This window comes from Hemitrygon akajei, chromosome 10 (assembly GCF_048418815.1).
Source record: "Hemitrygon akajei chromosome 10, sHemAka1.3, whole genome shotgun sequence".
Taxonomy (NCBI): Eukaryota; Metazoa; Chordata; class Chondrichthyes; order Myliobatiformes; family Dasyatidae; genus Hemitrygon; species Hemitrygon akajei.
In genome coordinates, this window is record NC_133133.1 from 26001850 (window position 1) to 26025097 (window position 23248).

Genomic DNA, 23248 nt, shown 5'->3' on the forward strand with positions numbered 1-23248 from the left:
GTGTGTGTGTGTGTGTGTGTGTGTGTGTGTGTGTGTGTTATATGTACTGTGATGTGCACGTTAATCCGGAAAAACGGTGTTTAATTTGATTGTATACATATATCTGGTTGATTGACATTTAAACTTGAACTGGAAATTTTCTAATTCTAAGTAAAAGCGGTCTTTCTTGCCTTGCTGAAAAGAATCAGCGTAGCGTGAAGGGACACGAAGTAGAATCAAACAAATGAATGAATAATTAACGCTTTCTCTGTTGGTAAACAAATTTCGTGAAGGTTTAAATCCGAAGAAAAAGCGGGAAGTACATTCGAAGCGGGTGGTGCTGCGCCGAAGAATCGGAAAGGGACCGGCCGGCAGATGGAGCCAGGATATAAAATCCGAGTCCGAGACAGCAACGACGAGAAGTCTGGATATTTTCCCCCTCTCACCCTCGCTGCCATTTGGCTTCGTTTCACGGACTGCGGAAGCTGGAGGCACCGTAAGGAGGAGTGGACTGTTGTTCTATGGAAGCTGATTCCCCCCTTGCTAGAATCATGCCTTGCCAGAACAGCCAGCGGCAGCAACTCAGCGGCTCGGAGCGGAGCCACACGCTGCCCAAGCAGGTGAGGTTCGCGGCCAGCGTGGAGCCCGAGCCGCTGGGAGCGCAGCTCAAGCTGCTGCCCATGAACGACCAGATCAGGGAGCTGCAGACGATCATCAGGGACAAGTGAGTGAGTGAGTGGCGGCGGCGGCGGCGGCGGGGAGGGGGGGACGAGACTGCCGGCGGAAGGCATCGGCGCCGGGCCGGCCTCTCGGCTTTGTGTGCGGAGCCTGGCGTTCCAGGCCTCCGCTTCAATGGGTTCACCGGCATGGGGAGGGCAATGAGTCACAGCCCTGTCTGCAAGATCAGGTTAAACCCAAGTCATCGCATGTGTCCAGTGCACAAGCAGCCAGTATATTCTCAGTTGGAAGCCACAATGAGAATGGAATGGGTACAGAAATGTTACTTATCTATTTATTCAACGGATAGTACAAATCGTTCACTCATTTTTACATGTTCTTATTTCCGCCTCCGAGCCTAACTGGCCGATTTTTACTTTACTGTGCAGTACGGGGGGGGGGGGGTCTTCGTTTACTTACTGAGGGGTAATTCCCAGATCGTTTGAATAACCCCTGTGTCAAATAGTGGGGTCACTGGTTTCAAATAGAATACAAATGCCAGTGGACTTCCGAAGAAAGCGTCGTCCCCGTTGTCAGCATGAATTACCTGCAAAAACAACTCGGGGGTAGTTCATTCACTTTTATTAAACAGCCAATTAATCTATTTTGCCACTTTCTACCCTCTTCATTGCTGAAGGTTTGCTTAGACCCTGAAAAGTCGCTGGCGTCTCTCCCACGTGTGTGTCAGTCAGAATCACAGAACAATACCGCACGGGAGCTGGCCCTTCGGCCCAACTTGTCCATGCAGACCAGGCTGCCCATACACATTTCCTATCTATGTATCTAACCAAGTGCTTTGTATGTGTGCTTCATGTTAAACCTGGTGGTTGAAAATCTGCAACTGCTTCAGGCATTAGAAGCGGTGTATGGGGAGGGGGCAGAAGAGAGGTGGGAGGATAAGCCCAGTGGTATGACTTTATTCGGACTTGAATTCTACGGGGGTGCATTTAGGTCAGAGGTCATTTGAAAGTGATCCAGAGCAAGAATAAAGTAGTGATTATGCTACCGTCCTGGCAGGGATAGCTCAAAGCACAAGGGAGAGATCTAAACTGGAAGCTACTGGTTGGAGTGCTGGTTTTACACCAGTTTCTCTTTGGGGAGCTTATACCGGAATTGTGGCAAATAGTTTTCCTCTGCAAGGTTTTGTCTTTGAATCAAAAATGACATGCCACCTTAAAAGTTTCTTGAGGCAGTTAATCTGATCAACCATTCTAGTTACCCCCACCCTCTCTGTTACTTCTCTTGCTACACTGATAAAACTTCAAACCACTTTTTATTATGCTGATTACATTCCAAATGCATGCACATTTATTCCATATACATTAACCTCTAGCTATATTTATAGATAGTGCCTTGAAAAATTATTTAGCCGCCACACTATTTTCACATTTTATTGTATGATTTTCTAAATTTTAAATATATTGAAGTAGGATTTTTGAGGTAATCTACAAAACATTGTGCATCATGTCAAATCAAAAGAAAAATTCCAAAACCTGTCAATAATTGACTAAAAGTTTAAAAAACAAAATTGTGAGGCAAAAATTTATTTGTAACTACGACGCAAACTTTTCACAGGTGCAATATTGTACATTACCTTAACTCACCCAGTTTGATGATGCAGAAAATTGGAGGGTCTCCTGTTTTCAATGAATTCATGAAAATAATTGCCTCCTCTCTCTAAGGTCCAACAATATTGTAAATTTTCAACAGGCCAAACCGAAATGAAGACACAAGATCATTCAAAACAAGTCAGGGAAATGGTAAAAGAGTAGCACAAATTTGGGGAAGGGTACAAGACCATCTCAAAGTCACTGGACGTAGCTTGGAGCTCAGTGCAGTCCATTATAGAAAAGTGGAAAAAATATGAAACCACAGCCACATTGCCTCAGTCAGGCTGCCCCTCTAAATCTAGTTGCCAGAGAAGAATGGCAGTTGTAAGAGAAGCTACTGAACTTCTCTTGTTAAAGCAACGAAGGGGGGGGACTGCTTTTTGACTGCTTGGGGATCGCTCTGTTACTGAAGAGGGGGGACTGCCTTTTGATCACTGATAGGATCGCTCTCTTGCCGCAGAGGTAAAGGCCACTGTTTTGTCTGGCGAATGTTACCCAGGTTTTTGGTATTTTGGATCTGGACTTGGACTATAAACTCATTTCAGTCTTGTAGTTTTTAATATGCTGTGTTTTTCACCTGATCTTTCCAATTTTTTTTTGTGTGTGGGGAGAGGGATTTGGGGGATGATGTGGCTACTCCATTTTTGTTCATGTTTTATGTGGGAAGGAGGGATTTGGGGGCTGGTGATTATGCCGCCATTCTTTTCTTTTCTTGGTTTTGTGGCTATCTGGAGAAGAAGAATTTCAGAGTTGTATACTGTGATAATAAATGAACCTTTAAACCTACTGTGACAACAGTCACTCATAAGGAGCGGCAGAAGTCGGTGGCTGCAACTGGAGATGAAGTTCATGGCTCCACAATCTCTAAAGACCTTGCACAAAAAGGGTATTTATGAAAGAGTGGCAAGGAAGAAACACAGACTTTTTTTTAAAAAAAAGCATATCCTTGACTGTACTTGTGGAATAATCTAATACTGCATCAGGCAGGTAACACCATCCCTACTGTAAAGTGTGGTGGAGGTAACATCTTGCTATGGGGATGCTTTTCAGCAGCAAGGACTGGAAATCTGGTCAGGATTGATGGGAAGATGAATGCTGCTAGATATGGGGAGATCCTGAATTTAAAATCCTGCTAGCCTCTGCCAGAAAAGTTAAACTAGGAAGTTCGTCTTTCAGCAGGACAATGGTCTAAAGCACACTGCCTGTGCAAACACGGAGTGGCTTCAACTGAAGAAAGTTGATGTCCTTAAGTAGCCCAGTCAGAGTCCTGACCTTAATCCGATCGAACATCTTTGGCAAGATCTCAAGATTGCTATCCACTGCCGCTCCCCAACTAACCTGATACAACTTGAGCAATTTTACAAGGAGGAATGGGCAGTTCTTGCTCCATCTCATCGTACAAAGCGAACAGAGACTTATTCAAAAAGTCTACTGGCTGTAATAGCAACAAGAGGTAGTTCAAATAAGTATTATTATATCGAGTGAAGGAAGTGAATACTTTTGACTGCTGAATTTTCAATTTTTGAATTTTTAGTTTTTCATACTTTACAAGTTTTCCTGCTTTTTGGGTTCTGTGGGGATAAAAAAAGGAACATGTGCTTCACAAAGGAAAATTCTCAAGTAAATTAATCAAAATCTCTAGTTGTAGTACTTATCTATGTGAACAAAGGGTTGGGGGGGTGCTGAATACTTTTACAAGGCACTGTAATTCTTTATTCCTTATTGTTGAATGTGGTTTTTTCTGTTACATACACAGCAAAGTAAATTCCTAATACATGTAATGTATATGCTGAACAAAATTGATCCTTGATCCTTTCCACCAATGTTAATTGTAAATCATAAACTAGTCACTAAAGCCTGAACTATGAAGAGAGCTGCACATTCTGGATTTGGGCAGAAATTACACTTTACCTGCTGTGTTAGTGCAGAGTGAATTCACAATACACTGGCCTTATAGATATTTTGTGACGCTTCTGTGGGATGGTTTTCTGCACAAATGACGCATTTCAATTCTATTCAAATAATTTTGAGTTCCTAAACACAGTGAACAGGAAGGCTCTGCAATGGGCAGTTAAAACTTGCCCAACACATCACTGACACCAGCCTACCTGCCACCAAGGAGACAGAAACCGAAAGGTGCTGGAAAAATGGCAGAAATTTCATGAAGGATTTCCCCCCCACCCCTCCTCCTCCCCCACTTTTTCCCACTCCCATCAGGGAAAAAGTTGCGCAATATCTATGTCAGGACCACCAGGCTCAAAATCACATGGTTCTCCTGATTAACACTTCCACATTAATTGACCCCAACACCACTGCATACACATCACCTAGTGTCACTTTATGAGGATAGACTGTCTTGAGATACATAAAGTGTATAAGGGAGGCAAGAGTGGATATTGAACCTCTGGAAAACGATGCTGGAGAGGTAGTAATGGGGGACAAGGAAATGGCAGATGAACGGAGTAAGTATTTTGCATCAGTCTTCATGTGGAAGACACTAACAGTATGGTGGAAGTTCCAGGTGTCAGGGGTCATGAATTGTGTGAAGTTGCCATAATTAGAGAGGAGGTTCTTGGAAACTGGAAAGGTAGATAAGTCACCTGGATCAAATGGTGTACACCCCAGAGTTCTGAAAGAGCCCACAGTGGCTGAAGAGATCTTGGAGGCATTAGTGACGATCTTTCAAGAATCACTAGATCCTGCAAGATGGGAACCGAACTGAAGAGACTGGGGAAGAGGCGGTTGGCTCACAAATAGAGAAAGCTTGGAGACAGTGTGTGATGGAGGATAGGCAGGTGATAGAGAAGGGACGTGCTCAGACCGACAGTTTGAGATGTGTATTTTAATGCAAGGAGTATTGTGAACAAAGCAGATGAGCTTAGAGCGTGGGTCAGTACTTGGAGCTATTATATGGTGGCCATTACAGAGAATTGGATTGCTCAGGGACAGGATTGGTTACTTCAAGTGCTGGTTTTTAGATGTTTCAGAAAGGACAGGAGGGAGGCAAAAGAGGTGAGGGCGTGGCACTGTTGATCAAAGATAGTGTCATGGTTGCAGAAAAGGTGGACGTCATGGAGGGATTGTCTGTGGAGTCTCTGGTCGGAGGTTAGGAAAAGGACAGGATCAATAACTGGGTGTTTTTTATAGACTGCCCAATAATAACAGGGATATCGAGGAGCAGATAGGGAAACAGATCCTGGAAAGGTGTAATAATAACAGAGTTGTCATGATGGGAGATTTTAATTTCCCAAATATCGATTGGCATCTCCCTAGAGAAAGGGGTTTAGATGGGGTGGAGTTCGTTAGGTGTGTTCAGGAAGGTTTCTTGACACGATCTGTAGATAAGCCTACAGGAGGAGAAACTGTACTTGATTTGGTGTTGGGAAATGAACCTGGTCAGGTGTCAGATCTCACAGTGGGAGAGCATTTTGGAGGTAGTGATCATAATTCTATCTCCTTTGCAAAAGCATTGGAGAGAGATAGGAACAGACAAGTTAGAAAAGCGTTTAATTGGAGTAAGGGGAATTATGAGGCTATCAGGCAGGAAATTGGAAGCTTAAATTGGGAACATGTTCTCAGGGAAAGGTATGGAAGAATGTGGGAAATGTTCAGGGGATATTTGTTTGGAGTTCTGAATAGGTACATTCCATGAGACGGAAGTTATGTTAGGGTACAGGAACCGTGGTGTACAAAGGCTGTAATAAATCTAGTCAAGAAGAAAAGAAAAGCTTACAAAATGTTCAGAGGGTTAGGCGGGCAGGATTAAGGAAAACCCCAAGACATTCTACAAGTATGTGAAGAGCAAGAAGATAAAACTTGAAAGAATAGGGCCTATCAAGTGTGACAATGGGAAGTGTGTATGGAACCGGAGGAAATAGCAGAAGTACTTAATGAATACTTCAGTATTCACTATGGCAAAGGATCTTGGTGATTGTAGTGCAGACTTGCAGCAGACTGAAAAGCTTGAGCATATAGACATTAAAAAAGAGGATATGCTAGAGCTTTTGGAAAGCATCAAGTTGGATAAGTCTCTGGGATCGGATGTGATGTACCCCAGGCTACTGTGGGAGGTGAGGGAGGAGATTGCTGAGTCTCTATCAATGGGGACGGGAGAGGTTCTGGAGGATTGGAGGGTTGCGGATGTTGTTCCTTTATTCAAGAAAGGGAGTAGAGATAGCCCAGAAAATTATAGACCAGTGAGTTACTTCAGTGGTTGGTAAGTTCATGGAGAAGATCCTGAAAGGCAGGATTTATGAATATTTGGAGAGGTATAATATGATTAGGAATAGTCGGCATGGCTTTATCAAGGGCAGGTCGTGCCTTACAAGAGGAATCTGATTGAATGTTTTGAGGATGTGACTAAACACATTGATGAAGGAAGAGCAGTAGATGTAGTGTATATGGATTTCAACAAGGCATTGATAAGTTACCCCATGCAAAGCTTATTGAGAAAGTAAGGAGGCATGGGATCCAAGGGGATATTGCTTTGTGGATCCAGAATTGGCTTGCCCACAGAAGGCAAAGAGTGGTTGCAGACAGGTAATATTCTGCATGGAGGTCAGTGACCAGTGGTGTGCCTCAGGGATCATTTCTGGGACCCTTGCTCTTCATAATTTTTATAAATGACTTAGATGAGGAAGTGGAGGGATGGGTTAGTAAGTTTGCTGATGACACGAAGGTTGGAGGTGGTGTGGATATTGTGGAAGGCTGTCAGAGGTTACAGCGGGACATTGATAGGATGCAAAACTGGGCTGAGAAGTGGCAGATGGAGTTCAACCCAGATAAGTGTGAAAGTGGTTCATTTTGGTAGGTCAAATATGATGGCAGAATATAGTATTAATAGTAAGACTCTTGGCAGTGCGGAGGATCAGAGGGATCTTGGGGTCCGAGTCCATAGGACACTCAAGGCTGCTGTGCAGGTTGACTCTGGTTAAGAAGGCATACGGTACATTGGCCTTCATCAATCATGGGATTGAGTTCAGGAGCCGAGAGGTAATGTTGCAGCTAATAGGACCCTGGTCAGACCCCACTTGGAGTACTGTGCTCAGTTCTGGTTGCCTCATTACAGGAAGGATGTGGAAGCCATAGATTTACAAAGATGTTGACTGGTTGGGGAGCATGCCTTGTGAAAGTAGGTTGAGTGAACTTGGCCTTTTCTCCTTGGAGCAACGGAGGATAAGAGGTGACCTGCTAGAGGTGAAAAGATGTTGAGAGGCATTGATCATGTGGATCGTCAGAGGCTTTTTCCAGGGCTGAAATGGTTGCCACAAGAGGACACAAGTTTAAGGTGCTGGGGAGTAGGTACAGGGGAGATGTCGGGGTAGGTGTTTTACTCAGAGTGGTGAGTGTATGGAATGGGGTGACGGTGGTGGAGGCGGATACAACAGGGTCTTTTAAGAGACTTTTGGATAGATACATGGAGCTTAGAAAAATGGAGGGCTATGGGGAAGTCTAGTAATTTCTAAGGTAGGGACATGTTTGGCACAACTATGTGGGCTGAAGGGCCTGTATCGTGCAGCAGGTTTTCTGTGTTTCTATAATCTGGGAGACACAAGATTGTAGTTGTTGGAGTCTGGAGCAGCACGCAAAGTGCTGGAAGAACTCAGCAGGTCAGGGAGCATCACTGGAGGAAAATGGACAGTTGGTGTCTTGTTGAGATCATAAGATATAGAACCAGAATTGGGCCATGTTCCCTCTCAGCTCCAATTTCCTGCTATCACTCTCTAACCCTTCATGCCCTGACTAATCAAGAATCTATCAACCTTTTTATTCTTTAGGGCAAAGAATTGTCCTCCACAACCTCCTGTGACAATGAGTTCCACAGATTCAACACTGTGGCTAAAGAAATTCCCCCTCATCCCCATTCTAAAAGGATGCCCCTCTATTTTGAGACTGTGTCCTCTGGTCCTAGACTCTCACATCTACTCTATCAAGGCCTTTCAACATTCGATAGGTTTCAATTAGGTCAGCCCTCATTCTTCTGAATTCCAGTGAATAAAGGCCTGGAGCCGTCAAATGCTCTTCGCTGGGTTCTCAGAATCTGTTATGATTCACTAAAATTGCCTCGTATTCCATGACACTCCATTGCATGGATAATCTTTTTCTTCCACAGGACAATCCCTTCATCACAGGAATCGGTCTAATGCATCTGTGCTGCAGTAATCCCAATGCATTTTATTAGTTAGAAACAATCATTTGGAATAGTTCTGAAAGCCCTTGACAGATTTGTTTCCACTTAGAGCATTAACATTTGCTGATGCTTTTAAAAGTATTGGATTGTTCTTCCTTTAACATTTGAAATAAGCTGCACTCAATAATTATCTTGATTGTAAAGTGGTTTAGGTCTTCGCCCACAGGAAATCCTAATTCCACAGACATTGGAAAGTCCCATCTGACAGTGTATGCATAAGGGTTAAGTGATCACCTGTTAAGAGTTCTTGCTTGTCACATTTTGTTGCACTCTCTAGAATCAGTCAGGTTTATTATCACTGACATATATCGTGAAATTTGTTGTTTTGTGGTGGCAGTACAGTGCAAAATATTTTTAAAACTGTTATACATTACAATAAAAGTTAAATGGTGCAGAGGAAGAATAGTGAGCTGGTGTTCATACTGTTCATGGGATGAAATTGTGTGGAAAGAAGTTCAAATTCAGAATGGATATGATGGCAACATCTAAACATTCTCACAGGAGTGAGATAGACACACTCACACTTTCTGTCACCAGCCTTTTGACTTTGACAGGAGCTGAAGTGCGGACGTAAAGCTAATATAGATAGGTGATTTCTAACAACATCAAGGGTGTATTCAAAAATTGAGAGTTACCACGGTGTAAATTGTCCTGCGTAGTTTTTTTTTTAATGTCAGTGAGTGCATATAAAAAACATATCCTGTTTGTGAGATGATCTGAAAATGCCAGAAACTCCATAAAAGAGCCAGTTGGTTCCAAGTCATTTTCAATCCCTTGTTTAATTATGTTATTTAGTGGTTTCAAATAACAAAAAAATTCCTTTTTTAATATATCACTTTAATTTTATATGTTCAAAAATTAATGACAAATCTCATAGAGACATACTGGGGCAGGGGACTAGAGGTTGAAACTCTGTCAGCTGGCATTCTGTGGTCTGGTAATTCCCATGGTCCAGATCCATACTAATTAATTCTAATGAAGATTTTAAAATTAACTAAAATCTGTACTCGTTAGTAGCTACCAAGTCAACTTTTGCAATCTCAGCTGACACTTGCTGACACTTACAGACACTTTGGATTACAGACAGTTTCTGGAACCCTTAAATGACCTGGGGAATATCTGCACTTAAGAGGAACAGTTCTCCTGTGATTCAGGGTAATTTCTGTGGCCTGGCACCAACTGGGTCCCAAGTGTGCTGGACTAGAGAGTTTCAACCTGTAATAGGCTGGTCAGAGGAAATTTTATAAGGAGCATCTTAAAGTATGAGATAGTTATTTGGAGAAATTTAGCAAGCAAATTCCAGAGTTTAGGTCCCATGCAGCAGGGAGCATGGCTGTCGAGAGGAGTGGGGTATCAATTGGGCTGGAATTGGAAAAAGTGGAGGTTTGCAGGACTGGGAGTTACATGGGTGGGGAGGGCTGAGGTCATGACAGGATTTGCCGGTCCCCGATTTGAGAAAGTGTGGCAGTGACATCTGTGAAGTAAGATGGTGTGTCATGGTAGCATAGCAGTTAGCATAAAGCTATTACAGTGCCAGCGACCCGGGTTCAATTCCTGCCACTGCCTTTAAGGAGTTGGTACATTCTCACATGATCCCATAGATTTTTTTTTTAGGTGCTTCAATTTCCTCCCACATTCCAAAGGCGTATGGATGGGTTCGTAGGTCATGGTTAATTGGTCATGTGTGTAACTGGATGGCGGGCTCGCTGAGCTGGAAGGTCCATTCCCTTGCTGTATCACTAAATAAAATTAAATTCAGGATCAGGTTTATTATCACTGGCACATATCATGAAATTTGTTAGCTTAGCCGCAGCAGTTCAATCCAATATAAGAAAAAATTAATAATAAATAAATCTGTTGCAGTATACATGTATTGAATAGATTAAAATCGTGCAAAAAACAGAAATAATATATATTAAAGTGAGGTAGTTTACAAAGGTTCAGTGTGCATTTAGGAATCGGATGGCAGAGGGGAAGAAGCTGTTCCTAAATCACTGAGTGTGTGCCTTCAGGTTTCTGTACCTCCTACCTGATGGTAACTTAATCAAATTAAGTTCTTCTGAGCAGTGACGCCTGATCTTGCTTCACCTGACAAGAAATGGTGAGTGACCCAGATTACATCAGGAAGGGAAAAGAAACTGAAGACCAGATTCAGATCCAAAGTAGATGGAGAAACAGTCTCCATTGTGTGTCTCTTCACTTTGACTCCAATTGCTGAGAGCCATGAGCTCCTCTTGCAAATCTCCTCCTAGTTTGACAGTACTTGATAGCCATGGCATGGCTGCTGTGCGAATTAGATAACGCTGTATTAGTGCAATTCTAAATTGAGATGAGGTGAGGTCATTGGCTAATTCTGCCATTGATCAGGTCTTGGAGACTTGAGAGTGGCTGTTCACCATGGAGAAAGTGTGGCATTTCCTTGCACTGATAGTCCTCACATTGAAAGGACAAAGTGCATATGGGAGTTGATGTTTGTTTTTGATCCAAAATTATTTTGTGATACATTGCCATGCTTGATGTGAGTTGGCAACAGCACATGACGAACGTCAAGCTCTATGACGACCTACCAATGCTCACTACTAAAATCGAGGCAAGAAGATTGCAACTAGCGGGACACTGCCTACGCCACCCTGAGCTACCTGCCAGCCTAGTCATCACATGGGAGCCCAAGCATGGGAGGATGAACCCTGGGCGCCCTCCCAAGACTGTGGTCAACACGCTCCTAGAAGATAGCAGCTTGGCTAATATTAGATGAACTGAACACACTGATGAGGGAGAGGGAGGAGTGGAGAGTCCGTCATCGTACCCGATGCTGGCCCCCTAGGCCTGAGTTGACGCAGTCGTAGTGCAGTGTAGGCCCTTCCAACCTTTGACCCATGCTGCCCCAGCAACCCCTGACAAACCTGATTAACCCTAACCTAATCATGGGACAATTTACGATGAACAGTTAACCTACCCGGCACATCTGGATTGTGGGAGGATCCAGAGGAAATAAACACTAATTCCATGGGGAGGGTATCCTTGCAGAACAGTGCCAGCATTGAGCTCTGAACTTCAGAAGGCCCCAAACTGTAATAGCATCGCTCTAACTACTTCGCTACCATGGTGCCCATTGAAATTGTTTTGCTTTGGCTTGAACTGCAATATAATTTGTTGAAGGGTTAAGGGGACACACTAAAATAAGACTTGTCACAGTTTTGCCTACATCTAAAGAGGCTGCTACTTTTCCTTTGTCCCTAGAACAACGAGCAGAGGAGACTTTGTGTTTTGTGCTGATCGCTTGGTGAGTAGAAATAAAAAAATTAACATAAATTCTGTTTTTTTTTAAAAGAATTAATTCTCCTTGCAGTCCTCAGTTGAGATTCCTCCAAAACAGAAAGGAGTAGGTGTGGCAGGGCTGTAAGCATAGAGCACTAGAGCACAGAAACGGCATTTGACTAACCTGGTACATGCTAGCTTGGTTTTCTGCTTAGTCACATCTAGCTGCTCCCAGCCCATAGCCCTCCATTACCTCCCTCATCCAGGCTTCCCTTCAATATTGCAATCGAACCGGCGTCTGCCATTGCCGCTGGCAGCTCATTCCACACTCGTCCCACCCTCTGACTGAAGAAGTTCCCCGTCAGATTCATCGTTCACCCTAAACCCTATGACCCTAGTTGTAGTCTTGCCCAACCTGAGGGGAAAAGGCATGCACCTACTCACCCTACCCATCGTAATCAGCACCTCTGAAATGACAAGGAATGCCATTTTAAAAACAAAACTGCACTTGACGTTTTTCTTTAATGGCAAAGAAATAGGCATTGTTGCTGGATTTGTTTTATTGACCTGCCATAAAATTAGTGACTAAATCTGTCAGTGTTCCTGTAAGGACAAAATCTCCTGGAATATTGTATTATAGATCAGACTCGTTGTCGAAGAAGGATTGAATCAGCTACCATACACTGAATGTACAGTTACAACTCCAACAGGTATGAAATAAACATACTGATATAACTTAAATGTTGCGATAATTGGCATGTCTCACTGCTATACTCAACATGTAGATCTTTGGGCCTAAAATGGGAGGCATGCTCAAGGTTCTTTTGTGAGGCTTGCCAGTGACTATTCTGGCCATGGCCATGTGCAGCAAAGTTTAGCACCACAGACGGTGTTGCACATCAATGAATGGGACCTGAACACTTGCACTTGCATATTGTGTCATCGTTGAGTGCACAGGTAAAGGTATCAAGTAAATGCACAAGCAGGTTTGGCCTTTGGTGGGGATTATGGGGAAGAGAGGCCTGTGGTTAGGATTTGTTTGGGTCTCAGGTGGGCATTGTTCAGGGTTTGGGGTGGTGTGGAGCAAAGGAGTTGAGGGTAGCACACGCAAAATGCTGGAGGAACTCAGCAGGTCAGGCAGCATCGATGGAAAGGAATAAACAGTCGACATTTTGGGCCAAGACCCTTCTTCAGGACGGAGAGGGAAGGGAATAGATGCCTGAATAAAAAGGTGTGGCTGTGGGGGTGGGGTAAGAGGCTAGCTGGAAGGTGATGGGTGAAGCCAAGTGGGTGGGAAAGGTCAAGGGCTGGAGAAAGTGAAGGAGCAGGGGACCCAAGGGGAAGTGATAGGCAGATGAGAAGAAGTGAAAGGTCAAAGTGGGGAATAGGGGAGAGGGGAGGGGAAATTTGTTTTTACTGGAAGGAGAAATTGATGTTCATGCCATCAGGTTGGAGGGATCTCCGACGGAATACAAGGTGTTGCTCCTCCACCCTGAGGGTGGCTTCACCTTGGCACAAGAGGAGGCCACCGATTTACACGTCAGAATGGGAATTGGAATTAAAATGTTTGGAGGTGGGGTGCTGTTGTGAGGATTTGATAGTCTGGAGATGAGTAAGTTACGGATCCTGAGTGGGATTCGGGTTCTAAACTGGGGTCTGCTCTGAAATGGCACTATTAATACACCCTTTGTTTGAGAGCGTCCAATAACAGGCAAATTTCAGAACCTGCCTCTTTCCCAGGCAATGCAGAAATCTTAGTAACAGCACAATTAGTTTCTAGGGTACCTACTAGCTTACTCTTGGAAGCAACACAGTGCAGAAGCCTGAATGGTAAAACGACCACCAGCATCGGGCAAGTCTCTTCCTTGTGACTCCTGCACCTTGAAGCATCTACAGAAGTCACCAGCCCGAGGAAATCAATCAGCTATTAACCAGTAAGTATTGATAAACGATGCCACTGATAGGACTGCTGGATGATTTATGCTTCCTGATTGGAACATCTCTTGCTGATTGTATGGTAACCTGTGGATGTCATCTCTGAAACGGCAAATGTGGCGTCAATTCAGAGTTGTATGCCTTTGGAATGTTGACCTGCCTACTTCACTTGCCCCCTAACAAGTCCTTACCAATATAGAAACATAGAAAAACCTACAGCACAATACAGGCCTTTCGGCCCACAATGCTGTGCCGAACATGTACTTACTTTAGAAATTACCTATAGCCCTCTATTTTGCTAAGCTGCAGATACCTATCCAAGAGTCTCTTAAAAGACCCTATCGTATCCACCTCCATCACCGTCGCCGGCAGCCTATTCCACCCTCTCACCACTCTCTGGGTGTGTTTTTAAAAAAAAAAAGACAACTTGCCCCTGACATCTGCTCTGTACCTACTTCCAGCACCTTAAAACTGCTCTCTCGTGTTAGCCATTTCAGCCCTGGGAAAAAGCCTCTGACTATCCACATGATCAATGCCTCTCAATACCAATATATGGTATCCATTGCGATTTGTCCTGTAAGTGTACTTTTGCTGTGGGTCCTGTTTAGCTGTTCAGCAGCACGTAAGTCACCCTACAATGGATGCCACCATCCAAATTGGGTGCCCAGTAAATAGGAGTTTACTGAGCTCCATATTGATGACCAGCTGGGACACAGCAAGAACTTGCTCTGATCTATGTGTTTTACTGCCCTTATAGTGTGGGTAGATTTGCAGGGCAGTCCATGAAATGGAAACGGCTTCCTTCAGAGATTTGGGGTTTAGTGCTGACCCTGCGCTGTCTGAGTGGAGTTATCATACTCTCCCTGCGACTGTAGGTTTCTTTTGAATGCTTCAAATTCCTCTCATGGCCCAAAGGTGAGCTAGTTGGTCAGCTGGACACAGTAAGCTACTCCTTAGTGTGAGGATCCATGACCAAAGATCACGACTTACTGCAGATCACTAACTCAGTGAAAGACAACCATTGGTTTGCTCGAAACATGTTGGTCTGTCAGCACGTCATGGAGGAACGCTGTCGACTGGCACATTCCAGGCTGCAGGATGACGTGCTGGGGAATGCACTGAAGCTTGGTGAAGCTACTGGAAGAACTCTGGAAAGCACCACAGGACGTGGCTCTTGCACCATTGAAAGGAAGGACTGGGTTGGATAAGGAAGCCCCTGAATTATTGTAGTAGTTTGCTATTGGCGTGGAGCCACATGAGTGGCTGCAGTGTTGTTGATTTGTAAGAATGTGGTAAAACAGTATCAAAGCATTTACTATGAATGTGACAAATGAAAAGGCATTGCATGGTTTATTCTTGTAAATATTTTATTATTAAGTTTATTTTGATATATTTTTAAAAAATATGCTGAGCAAGTTTGAGCTGACTGGAATTTCCACCTGCTCCGTGTAGTGTCTTAAATTAAGGTGACTTTCGATATTAACGTAGTTTGTCAAAAAGAATAAAAGGGAAGTTTAGAGAGAATTAGTTTCAGGGGAATAGAGAATTAAAGAGAAGGGGGAATGGGACTAATGGGGTTGCTTTCTGGGTGTCAGTATCAACCCAATGGGCCAAATGGCCTCCTTTGGTGATGTTATAAGATTTTTTCCAAACCTTCATTCTCCGTTGAGGAATGTTGGTAAATTGGATGAGTTTCATTGAGCAAGTCAGAGATGTTTCATCACAGCCCGCCTGAAAGCATGTTTGAGTCGAAACTTATAACATGATGGGGTTTGACTAACTTCCCACTCCTTGTGCGGTCAATTGTAGAGAATAGCAGCAGAGAGCAGAGCTGCTCCTGTGACAGCCAGTGGAAGAAGCTACTGAATTTAAATATACTTGTAGTGAAATGAGCACCTCATAAGAACATAAGAAAAAGGAGCAGGAGTAGGCCATCCGGCCCATCGAGCCTGCCCCACCGTTCAATAAGATCATGGCTGATCGGTCCATAAACTCAGCTCCATCTACCTGCCTTTTCCCCATAACCCTTAATTCCCCTACTATCTAAAAACTTATTTAACTGTATCTTAAATATATTTAGTGAAGAAGCCTCATCTGCTTCCCTGGGCAGAGAATTCCACAGATTCACCACTCTCTGGGAAAAACAGTTTCTCCTCGTCTCTGTCCTAAATCTTCTCCCCTGAACCTTGAGGCAATGTCCCCTCATTCTAGTCTCACCTACCAACAACTTTCCTACTTCTATCTTATCTTTCAAAATTTTGTATGTTTCTGTAAGATCTTCTCTCATTCTTCTGAATTCCAGAGAGTATAGTTCCAAGCAAGTCAATGTCTCCTCATAAGTTAACCCCTTCATCTCTGGAATCAATCTGGTGAACCTCCTCTGCACTGCCTCCAAAGCCAGTATATCCTTCCTCAAGTATTGAGGCCAGAACTGCACACAGTACTCCAAGTGCGGCCTCATTTTATTAAATTTATGCATGAACAATGTAACTATGATACTTGTCTACTCAAGATAGCCACTAAATACAGAAAAGACACCAACTTCCAACCCCCCCAGCACAAGAAAGAAAAGAAACAAAACTCTCGAGCCCAAAATGCCCTCCTCCCCGCAGCAAAAAAAACAGGGACAATAACCACCCCCGACCCCATCACTCGCAGAAAAAAACAGCGATAGTAACAATCCCTGACTGTTTGATTGTTCAGACTAAATATTCTACTTATACAGTGGAAAATAAGCAGATGTCAAATGATCTGATATCTACTTGCAGCCTGTGAGAATGGTGGCATAAGAGCAGGAAGGATTGTGAGAAATTCAGACGACTTGTACGGTGCTAACCTCAGTTAATCTTTAATCTTATACAGGCCATAAATATGAAGGAGTGAAGTTTGAGAAAGGAAACTGTGGTGTTAGTATTATGAGAAGTGGTAAGTAATCATTGTCTACAGATTTTTGTCAGCCAGCATCTTGCAGGAGGCAAATATTTTGAAATGATGGAGAGGACAATAGCTTGATTGGAGTTGGCTGGGGCAAGAGTAAGGCAATAATGAATATCAGCCTTTCCTCATCCCTCAGTGTGCCTCAGTTTTTATCCTTCCTGCTTCAGTGCCTATCCACACGGGGGAAAATGTAAAATTTTCGCACAGATAGCAGCGGGAATTGGATCCCGACTGACAGCTGACGCAGTAAAGTGTTGCACTAACCAATACTCTGTTGTGCCTCCCTCAGCCAAATATGATAGGAATGTTGTCCAGTTTCATTATTCAGATATGCCTGTGGGTCTGTTGGTTCATTACTGTGTCAAGGAAAATGATTGTGATGTGCTAAACATTTTTACTGCTGGATCAAAAGATAATTGGGAATGTTGGTGTGGCTGTTTTTGTGCCAGAATTACAGGTAACAATAAAGAAACATCTTACTAACCATTTATCAGGTTTATACAGCAGAACTGGTCACCATCATTTTGGGCTTACAGTGGGTGGACTGAGTTTGTCCTTTCAAAGTTGTAATTCAGATTCTTTCTCAGTTTTCACTAGTCTTAAAACAGGTCATTGTAGCAGTTGGTCAGACTTACTGCTGGAAGCTCTTTGAACTTTATTTCATATTCAGAGTATTGGTTTACATGTTCTTTCTTGTGGATCCCCGCACATAGAGGTGTTGAGGGGAATGAGTGGTCAAAAAATCTGTTAAAAGTTCATCTGTGGATGTGGACCTTCCACTTGGTGAATCAGAATCTAAGGAGTTGGTGGGGCTAAGAATAGGGGATTATGGCAAGTCTTGTGAGATAATGGGTATAAGGGGAGACACCTTTGCAGATTACACAAAACTGTCGGATTGATGGGAGAAGGAGGTATAACAAGAAGGGAAGGAATTATATTGATTCGATTTAGAATCTGGCATACTGTGCTTAATTATTCCTTGTATTTTGTTGGAAAACATCACTCTGGGGCGTGTAGGTTTTGTCATCCTTATGAAACAGTTTGAACGCTTTATTTTACAATGTGAAGCTTATAAGGTTGAAAGAAAGCAAATGCAGTCAGCACGACTTGCTTTGGGGGTTGATAGTTTTTATTTAAAAACTAAGTATTGGAAATGGCTTTAATTCACAATATTGTCTTTCATTATTTACAATCTTTAGAGCTTTTTTTTGGGGTAATTTTAGTTTATATTTGATAAAGAACTAGTAGGGATTTTTATTTTTGATCTCTGCACCACACTCCAGTCTAGTTGGTGGTGGTAATCCACCTTTAAGTTGGACTGCTAACCGCCATTAAAAATCAGAAGAAGAGACTCTTATATAAAGTTAAATACTCTTAACTAATACTCATTTGATGAAGTAAAATATTCAAAAATACATTCCACACTGAGGTTCTCGTACAAAGTTCTGCAGTTTGATGTGTAGGGTTAATTTGAAAGGACTCAGAGTTATCGATTCATACTGCATGAAAACAAACCTTTCCATATCACTCGTCCAAGATCTGTATCAGAGCTAGTCCCATTTGCCTGTGTTTGGCTCGTAACCCTCTAAACTAGGTGTTCCCAATCTTTGTTATGCCGTAGACCCTTACCATTAACCAAGAGGTCTCTGGACCTGCTCTAAACCTTTTCTATCCATGTGCCTGCCCAACACCTTTGAAATATTGTGATTGTACTGTACCTGCCTCTGCAGTTTCCTCTGGCAGCTCACTCAACATACTCACTATTTTTGTGAAGAGGTTTCCCTTCAGGTACCTTTTAAATATATATATATCCCCTCTATATTAAATCTGTATCTTTTACTTTAGACTCCCCTACACTGGGACTATGACCAATTACCTTATTTTTTTTATTCCATCTTTTTTTCTAATTTACCTCTAAGTTACACATCTGTAACAACTTCACACAACGAAAGCTAACCAGAATTCACAAGTAAAGGTGCAGGTGTCTGCAATAGTTGGAACAGAGCATAAATCAGAATGTTCATACAGGTGAAGCCATGGAGCAGGGTTTACGAGATTGTTGTCGATCAATACGCATTGGAAAGATCCTAATCCAAAGTGACGAAGAGACGCAGAGAGCAAAGGTCTACTATGCCAAATTCCCACCAGACATCTACCGCAGGAAGGTGCTTCTAATGTACCCAATATTGAGTAAGTACCATGTGTTTTTATTGAACACTTTGAGAAAGGAAAGATCTATATGGATGAGAAAGCTGGAAATGAGTTTACACCATTCATGTACTTGGTGTAAAATTAAAACCTACTTGATCCAAATCTGATCTTAGAACTTTTATTTTAAATCCTGACCATATAACTAGGTCCAGTTGGGTTTGGGTCAGGTACCTGATGTATCACATTGGGGTCACATGCAGTGTGATGATCCTTTTCACAACTAATGATGCTGGGGAAATCAAGATGAGATGACTGATCAGGTAGATCTAGATTTCATGATAAAAGATTCCAATTCAGGAATTACTGAAGGTTTTCTCATCGATAGTTCATATTTAGCTATTTTAACTGAATGCAGCATTTCTATACCAACTGTGGATAGTTGCACAGTTTGTCTCTGACTTGTATCAGAGAAGCTGTAAGGAAGGATTATCCAGTTAAAGGCTGGGTTTTCCTGTCACTAATGAAGGAATGACACAATAAATTTGGTGCCTTTCCCCTGCAATTTGTGGTAATTAGAAACCCAATTAGTTGCTTCCCAAATCATTCATTATCCTTTCTGCTGCCAATACTTCTTGCAAGTGCAAACATTATTTTGGCCTCAGTTTTGCAAAATAGTACAACCTTAACATTGTTCTTGTGTTTTCACCATTTATTCAGAATAGGTTTATTACTTTACTAGACTACACCAAAATGTTCACACTATGATAGTAATTCCACAAAAATGAGTAACTCTCTGAGAACTGCTGATAATCCAATGGATAATTCACAGCTACGAGGATAAAATGGTCTGGATTGATCTGAGATGAAAATTTCCGTTCTGGATAATGGCTGGTCATCTATTTATACTGCAGGTACAGGCAACACAGTTATAGAAGCTGTAAAAGTTCTGATCGAGCACGGAGTGCAGCCAAACCATATAATCCTACTCAGTCTTTTTTCAACTCCACATGGTAAGTAAGAAACAGACTTTATTATTGGGATGTAGACACAAACTTTTTTTAATATAGTAGAGCTACTAGGACTTGATGTTTGGGCACCCTCCTTCTTTGACGTTTCATTGATAAACCCATGATGTCTCCAGATGGCTCAATGGTGCTACCTGGCATCCCAGATACACCCCCCTCAGTTCCGTACCCTCCTGTCTTCATCTTGCCATCAAGCCCAGTTGTTGTCTTTCCTTTTAATCCAAATCCAATTGCTGCTTTCTTCTGCTGCATTGATTGTTGGAGAGCAAGAATTAAAAATGTACTCTAAAACTAAAATTACTTTCTTTAAGCATTGCACGATCAGAATGGCTACATGAACTTGTATTGTGGCCAGATTTAGAATGCTGGCGTGAACAGTGAATTCAGTTTTCTCCCTCACTTTGTTGTAAAAATTTTAAAGATTAGATTTATTTTGTCACTTGCACATTGAAGCATACAGGGAAATATGTTGTTTGTGACAACAACCGACACAGTCGAAATATGTGCCAGGGATTACCTGCAAGTGTCGCCATTCTTCTGGTGCCAATGTAGCTTCGCACAGCCTACTAACCCTAACCTATAGGTCTTTGGGAAATGGGAGGAAACTCGAGCACTCGGAGGGAAACCCACATGGTCACGGGGAGAATGTACAAACTCCTTACAGACAGTGGCAGGAATTGAATCTCGATCGCTGGTGCAGTGAAGCGTTACGCTAACTGCTGTGTTACTGAATCCATCCAGGCAGCAGATGCTAACATGGTCAGTTGTGAAGTGCGGCCAAATTTTAATTTTCACTCCTTGGCTGAATAATACAGCCTTGCATTTCCTCTCCAGAGGAAGTAGGAGTGTGCTAGAGTGAATTTGGAAATATCAAGTCTGCAATCCACTGATGTCAAATAGGTTTCTCTAAACTGGGTAAAACCCTTTTACATTTATACCTTCTTTGAGTTGGTGTTTAAAAGTATCTGAGTGGTAGTGTATGCTGGATTATTCTTCACTCGGGTTTGGATAGTGGGAAAATGTTGCATCAAAATTAATGGATAATGATTCACTGAAGTTTTCAGGCATGTAGAAACCCTCAATTTTCTATGTGGCCATCAAGCTTTTCCTCTTTAACCCAAGTCTTGCTTTGCTGTCCTTTGGTGCTGCTGGTTCAACTAGCATTTTCCTCTTCATTTGTCAGGTTCTGCTCTTCAGTTATACAATTGAGGAATGTTATCTTTTCCTATTGTCAGTTTAGCATCCCAGCCCCAAAGAAGTAATTCTTGTTCCCTTGTATCTATATGATCCTGCTTGGTAACATTATCACTAGTGTTTATTCATGGCATCCACATGTTATGTACTATTAGGTTGTTTATAATCAGATTATAATATTTCCCACTGAAGATTGGGAAGATCCAAGGATAAATCTGTTTTCTTTTCCTTCCCACTCACCATTCATCATCTCAATCCCTTCTAGATTCCCTGAGAGGAACATTTTAATACAGCCCTTTGTTACTGACCTGAATCCAAAAGACCTGGATTACTGATCCTGAGGCAAATCCATTACATTCATTGTTGAAATTAAATATGAATAAGTTGCATTTATAATGATATCAGACTACTTAGTTGTTAAAAATGCAAATTATTCACTAATGACTGACAAGGTAAGAAATTACCATCAGTACCATTCAGGCCAGTATGTGGCCTCAAACCCACCATTGAAGAGTTTGGCCTTAATTGCCCTCTGATGACTGTTAGGATATTTCATGGCCTTCAGACCTCATCCGATGGAAGACTATTGAATTTCTGATCTATGTGATCAATTGTAATTTCCAAACAGTTCCCCCATCCACATTGCTTGGTACCACTTTAGCCAAGTTCAAACATAATTTCTGCATTCTACAATGATCTACTGTCCCTCAGTGCAAATTTTAAATTTGACCTTCTTGCCATTTCTTGTCTTAGAAACCTTTTCCTCTGAACTCCTGGTACCCCCCCCCCCCCCCACCCCCAATCATTCATTCTGCTGTTTGGAACAATTGTTTGAATTTCCTGCTCCCCACTCTTTGAAATTCTCTCTTTCTCTGTTAGCTCTAACACCTCTTTAGAAATGTTTTGAAACATAAGCCATATTGCTCAGGTGGGTATTGGGAGTACCTCTTGGCAGCAGCTGGGTTGTGGAATTAGTGTATATTGATTACATATACATTGTTGAAAGTAAGTGCATTGTTGGTTATGCTGCAATAATGACACTTGCTTGTTGTCCTGTGTGAATGGCTGCACAGTTTGCTTTTCAAGTACAACACTTACATATGCTTGTAACTCTGCAAAGATGTGTAGAGTTCTTTACCACCAATAGAACAGAAATTTCCTTTGGTTTTCATGAAATACATTAAAACATCAATTTGGTTTATTATTTTCCCCTATAAAGGTGCAAAATCTATAATAGAAGAATTCCCTGAGATCACAATTTTGGCCACAGAGGTCCATCCAGTGGCCCCCACCCACTTTGGACAGAAGTATTTTGGCACGGATTGAAGCGCAGATGGGATCCAAGCAAACTCTTTGAATGCATTGTCGCTGCTTCCATGGATAAAGGCCTAGTTTGATTCTAGTAGGTGTGTTTTCTCCCAACCAGCTCCCAACCCCACTCTTTGTGGCAAGACAAAATGAAACTACACATCTGAGAACACTTGATCTGATTTTTTTTTTGCCTTAAGTTCTTTCAAGTTACTTTTATGAGATGTCAATTCTCTAAAGCACATTCCAATTCCATCAGTTGTTTGCGCTGTGCTTGCATGTGTGCTTTGACATTTATTCATTTTAGCATATTTATTGTTTGCAGCTAGAGGCAGTGCCTAATTGTAAATGAAACTATATTAAATATGTTTTTTTTAAAAAAAGCATTAAATTGCATTCTAATTATTTTGCAGTTCCCTTGTCCAGTTATTCCATTTTCCATTTGAGATTGTAGTTTCACTGAGGTGGCAGCTTAAAGTGTCAGTTTTCAGTGTAGCTACAGCGTGAACTGGCTGTCTTTCAGGTTATGGGCAGGATGGGCAAGTGGAAATCACAAATGATTCTGTTCACAATCTGACACACAAGCGCCAAAGGTCTAGAGGGGCAATTACAATTGCCCTGATCTGTGGAAAGAAGGGGATAGTCAGTGGTTTACATTAGGACTAAATGTAGTTGCAAGATAGTTAGAAAGACCCACAAAATGCTGTAGGAAAACAGCAGAATAGGTAGCATCTATGAGGAGGAATAAACAGTTGATGTTTTGGCTTGAAACATTAACTCTTTACTTGTCTCCAGAGTTGCTGCCTGATGTGTTCTTCCAATATTTTGTGTGTGTGTGTGTTACGCTACTCTGTATTTCTAACATCTGCAGAATTTCTTGTGCTTACAATTACAATGAATGTTTCCTCGTTTTTTTAAACTGCTGCAACAATAGAAACCAGACA

The 23248-nt window shown here is 42.2% G+C and overlaps 1 protein-coding gene across 2 annotated transcripts; it reads left to right on the forward strand.

Annotated features, from left to right (window-relative positions):
• Nucleotides 1-348: 348 nt before the first annotated feature.
• uprt (uracil phosphoribosyltransferase (FUR1) homolog (S. cerevisiae)) lies at nt 349-22709 on the forward strand. 2 transcript variants are annotated; one of them, XM_073057932.1, is made up of 7 exons: nt 349-703; nt 11737-11779; nt 12395-12464; nt 16552-16614; nt 18655-18816; nt 19689-19787; nt 22216-22709. In XM_073057932.1, exons 1-7 carry the CDS (start codon nt 501-503, stop codon nt 22320-22322), a joined length of 747 nt encoding a protein of 248 aa, XP_072914033.1. In that variant the 5' UTR covers nt 349-500; the 3' UTR covers nt 22323-22709. The 2 variants fall into 2 exon arrangements, with proteins under 2 accessions (XP_072914033.1, XP_072914034.1); XM_073057933.1 differs by lacking the exon at nt 16552-16614.
• Nucleotides 22710-23248: the final 539 nt, after the last annotated feature.

What these genes read in the sequence shown, in the direction of transcription:
- uprt (XM_073057932.1), top strand. Translation starts at nt 501, where the DNA reads ATGGAAGCTGATTCCCCCCTTGCTAGAATCATGCCTTGCCAGAACAGC. An exon ending in CAGACGATCATCAGGGACAA is followed by an intron (nt 704 to 11,736) that starts GTGAGTGAGTGA and finishes CTTTGTCCCTAG; the next exon opens with AACAACGAGCAGAGGAGACT. An exon ending in TCTTTTTTCAACTCCACATG is followed by an intron (nt 19,788 to 22,215) that starts GTAAGTAAGAAA and finishes TCCCCTATAAAG; the next exon opens with GTGCAAAATCTATAATAGAA.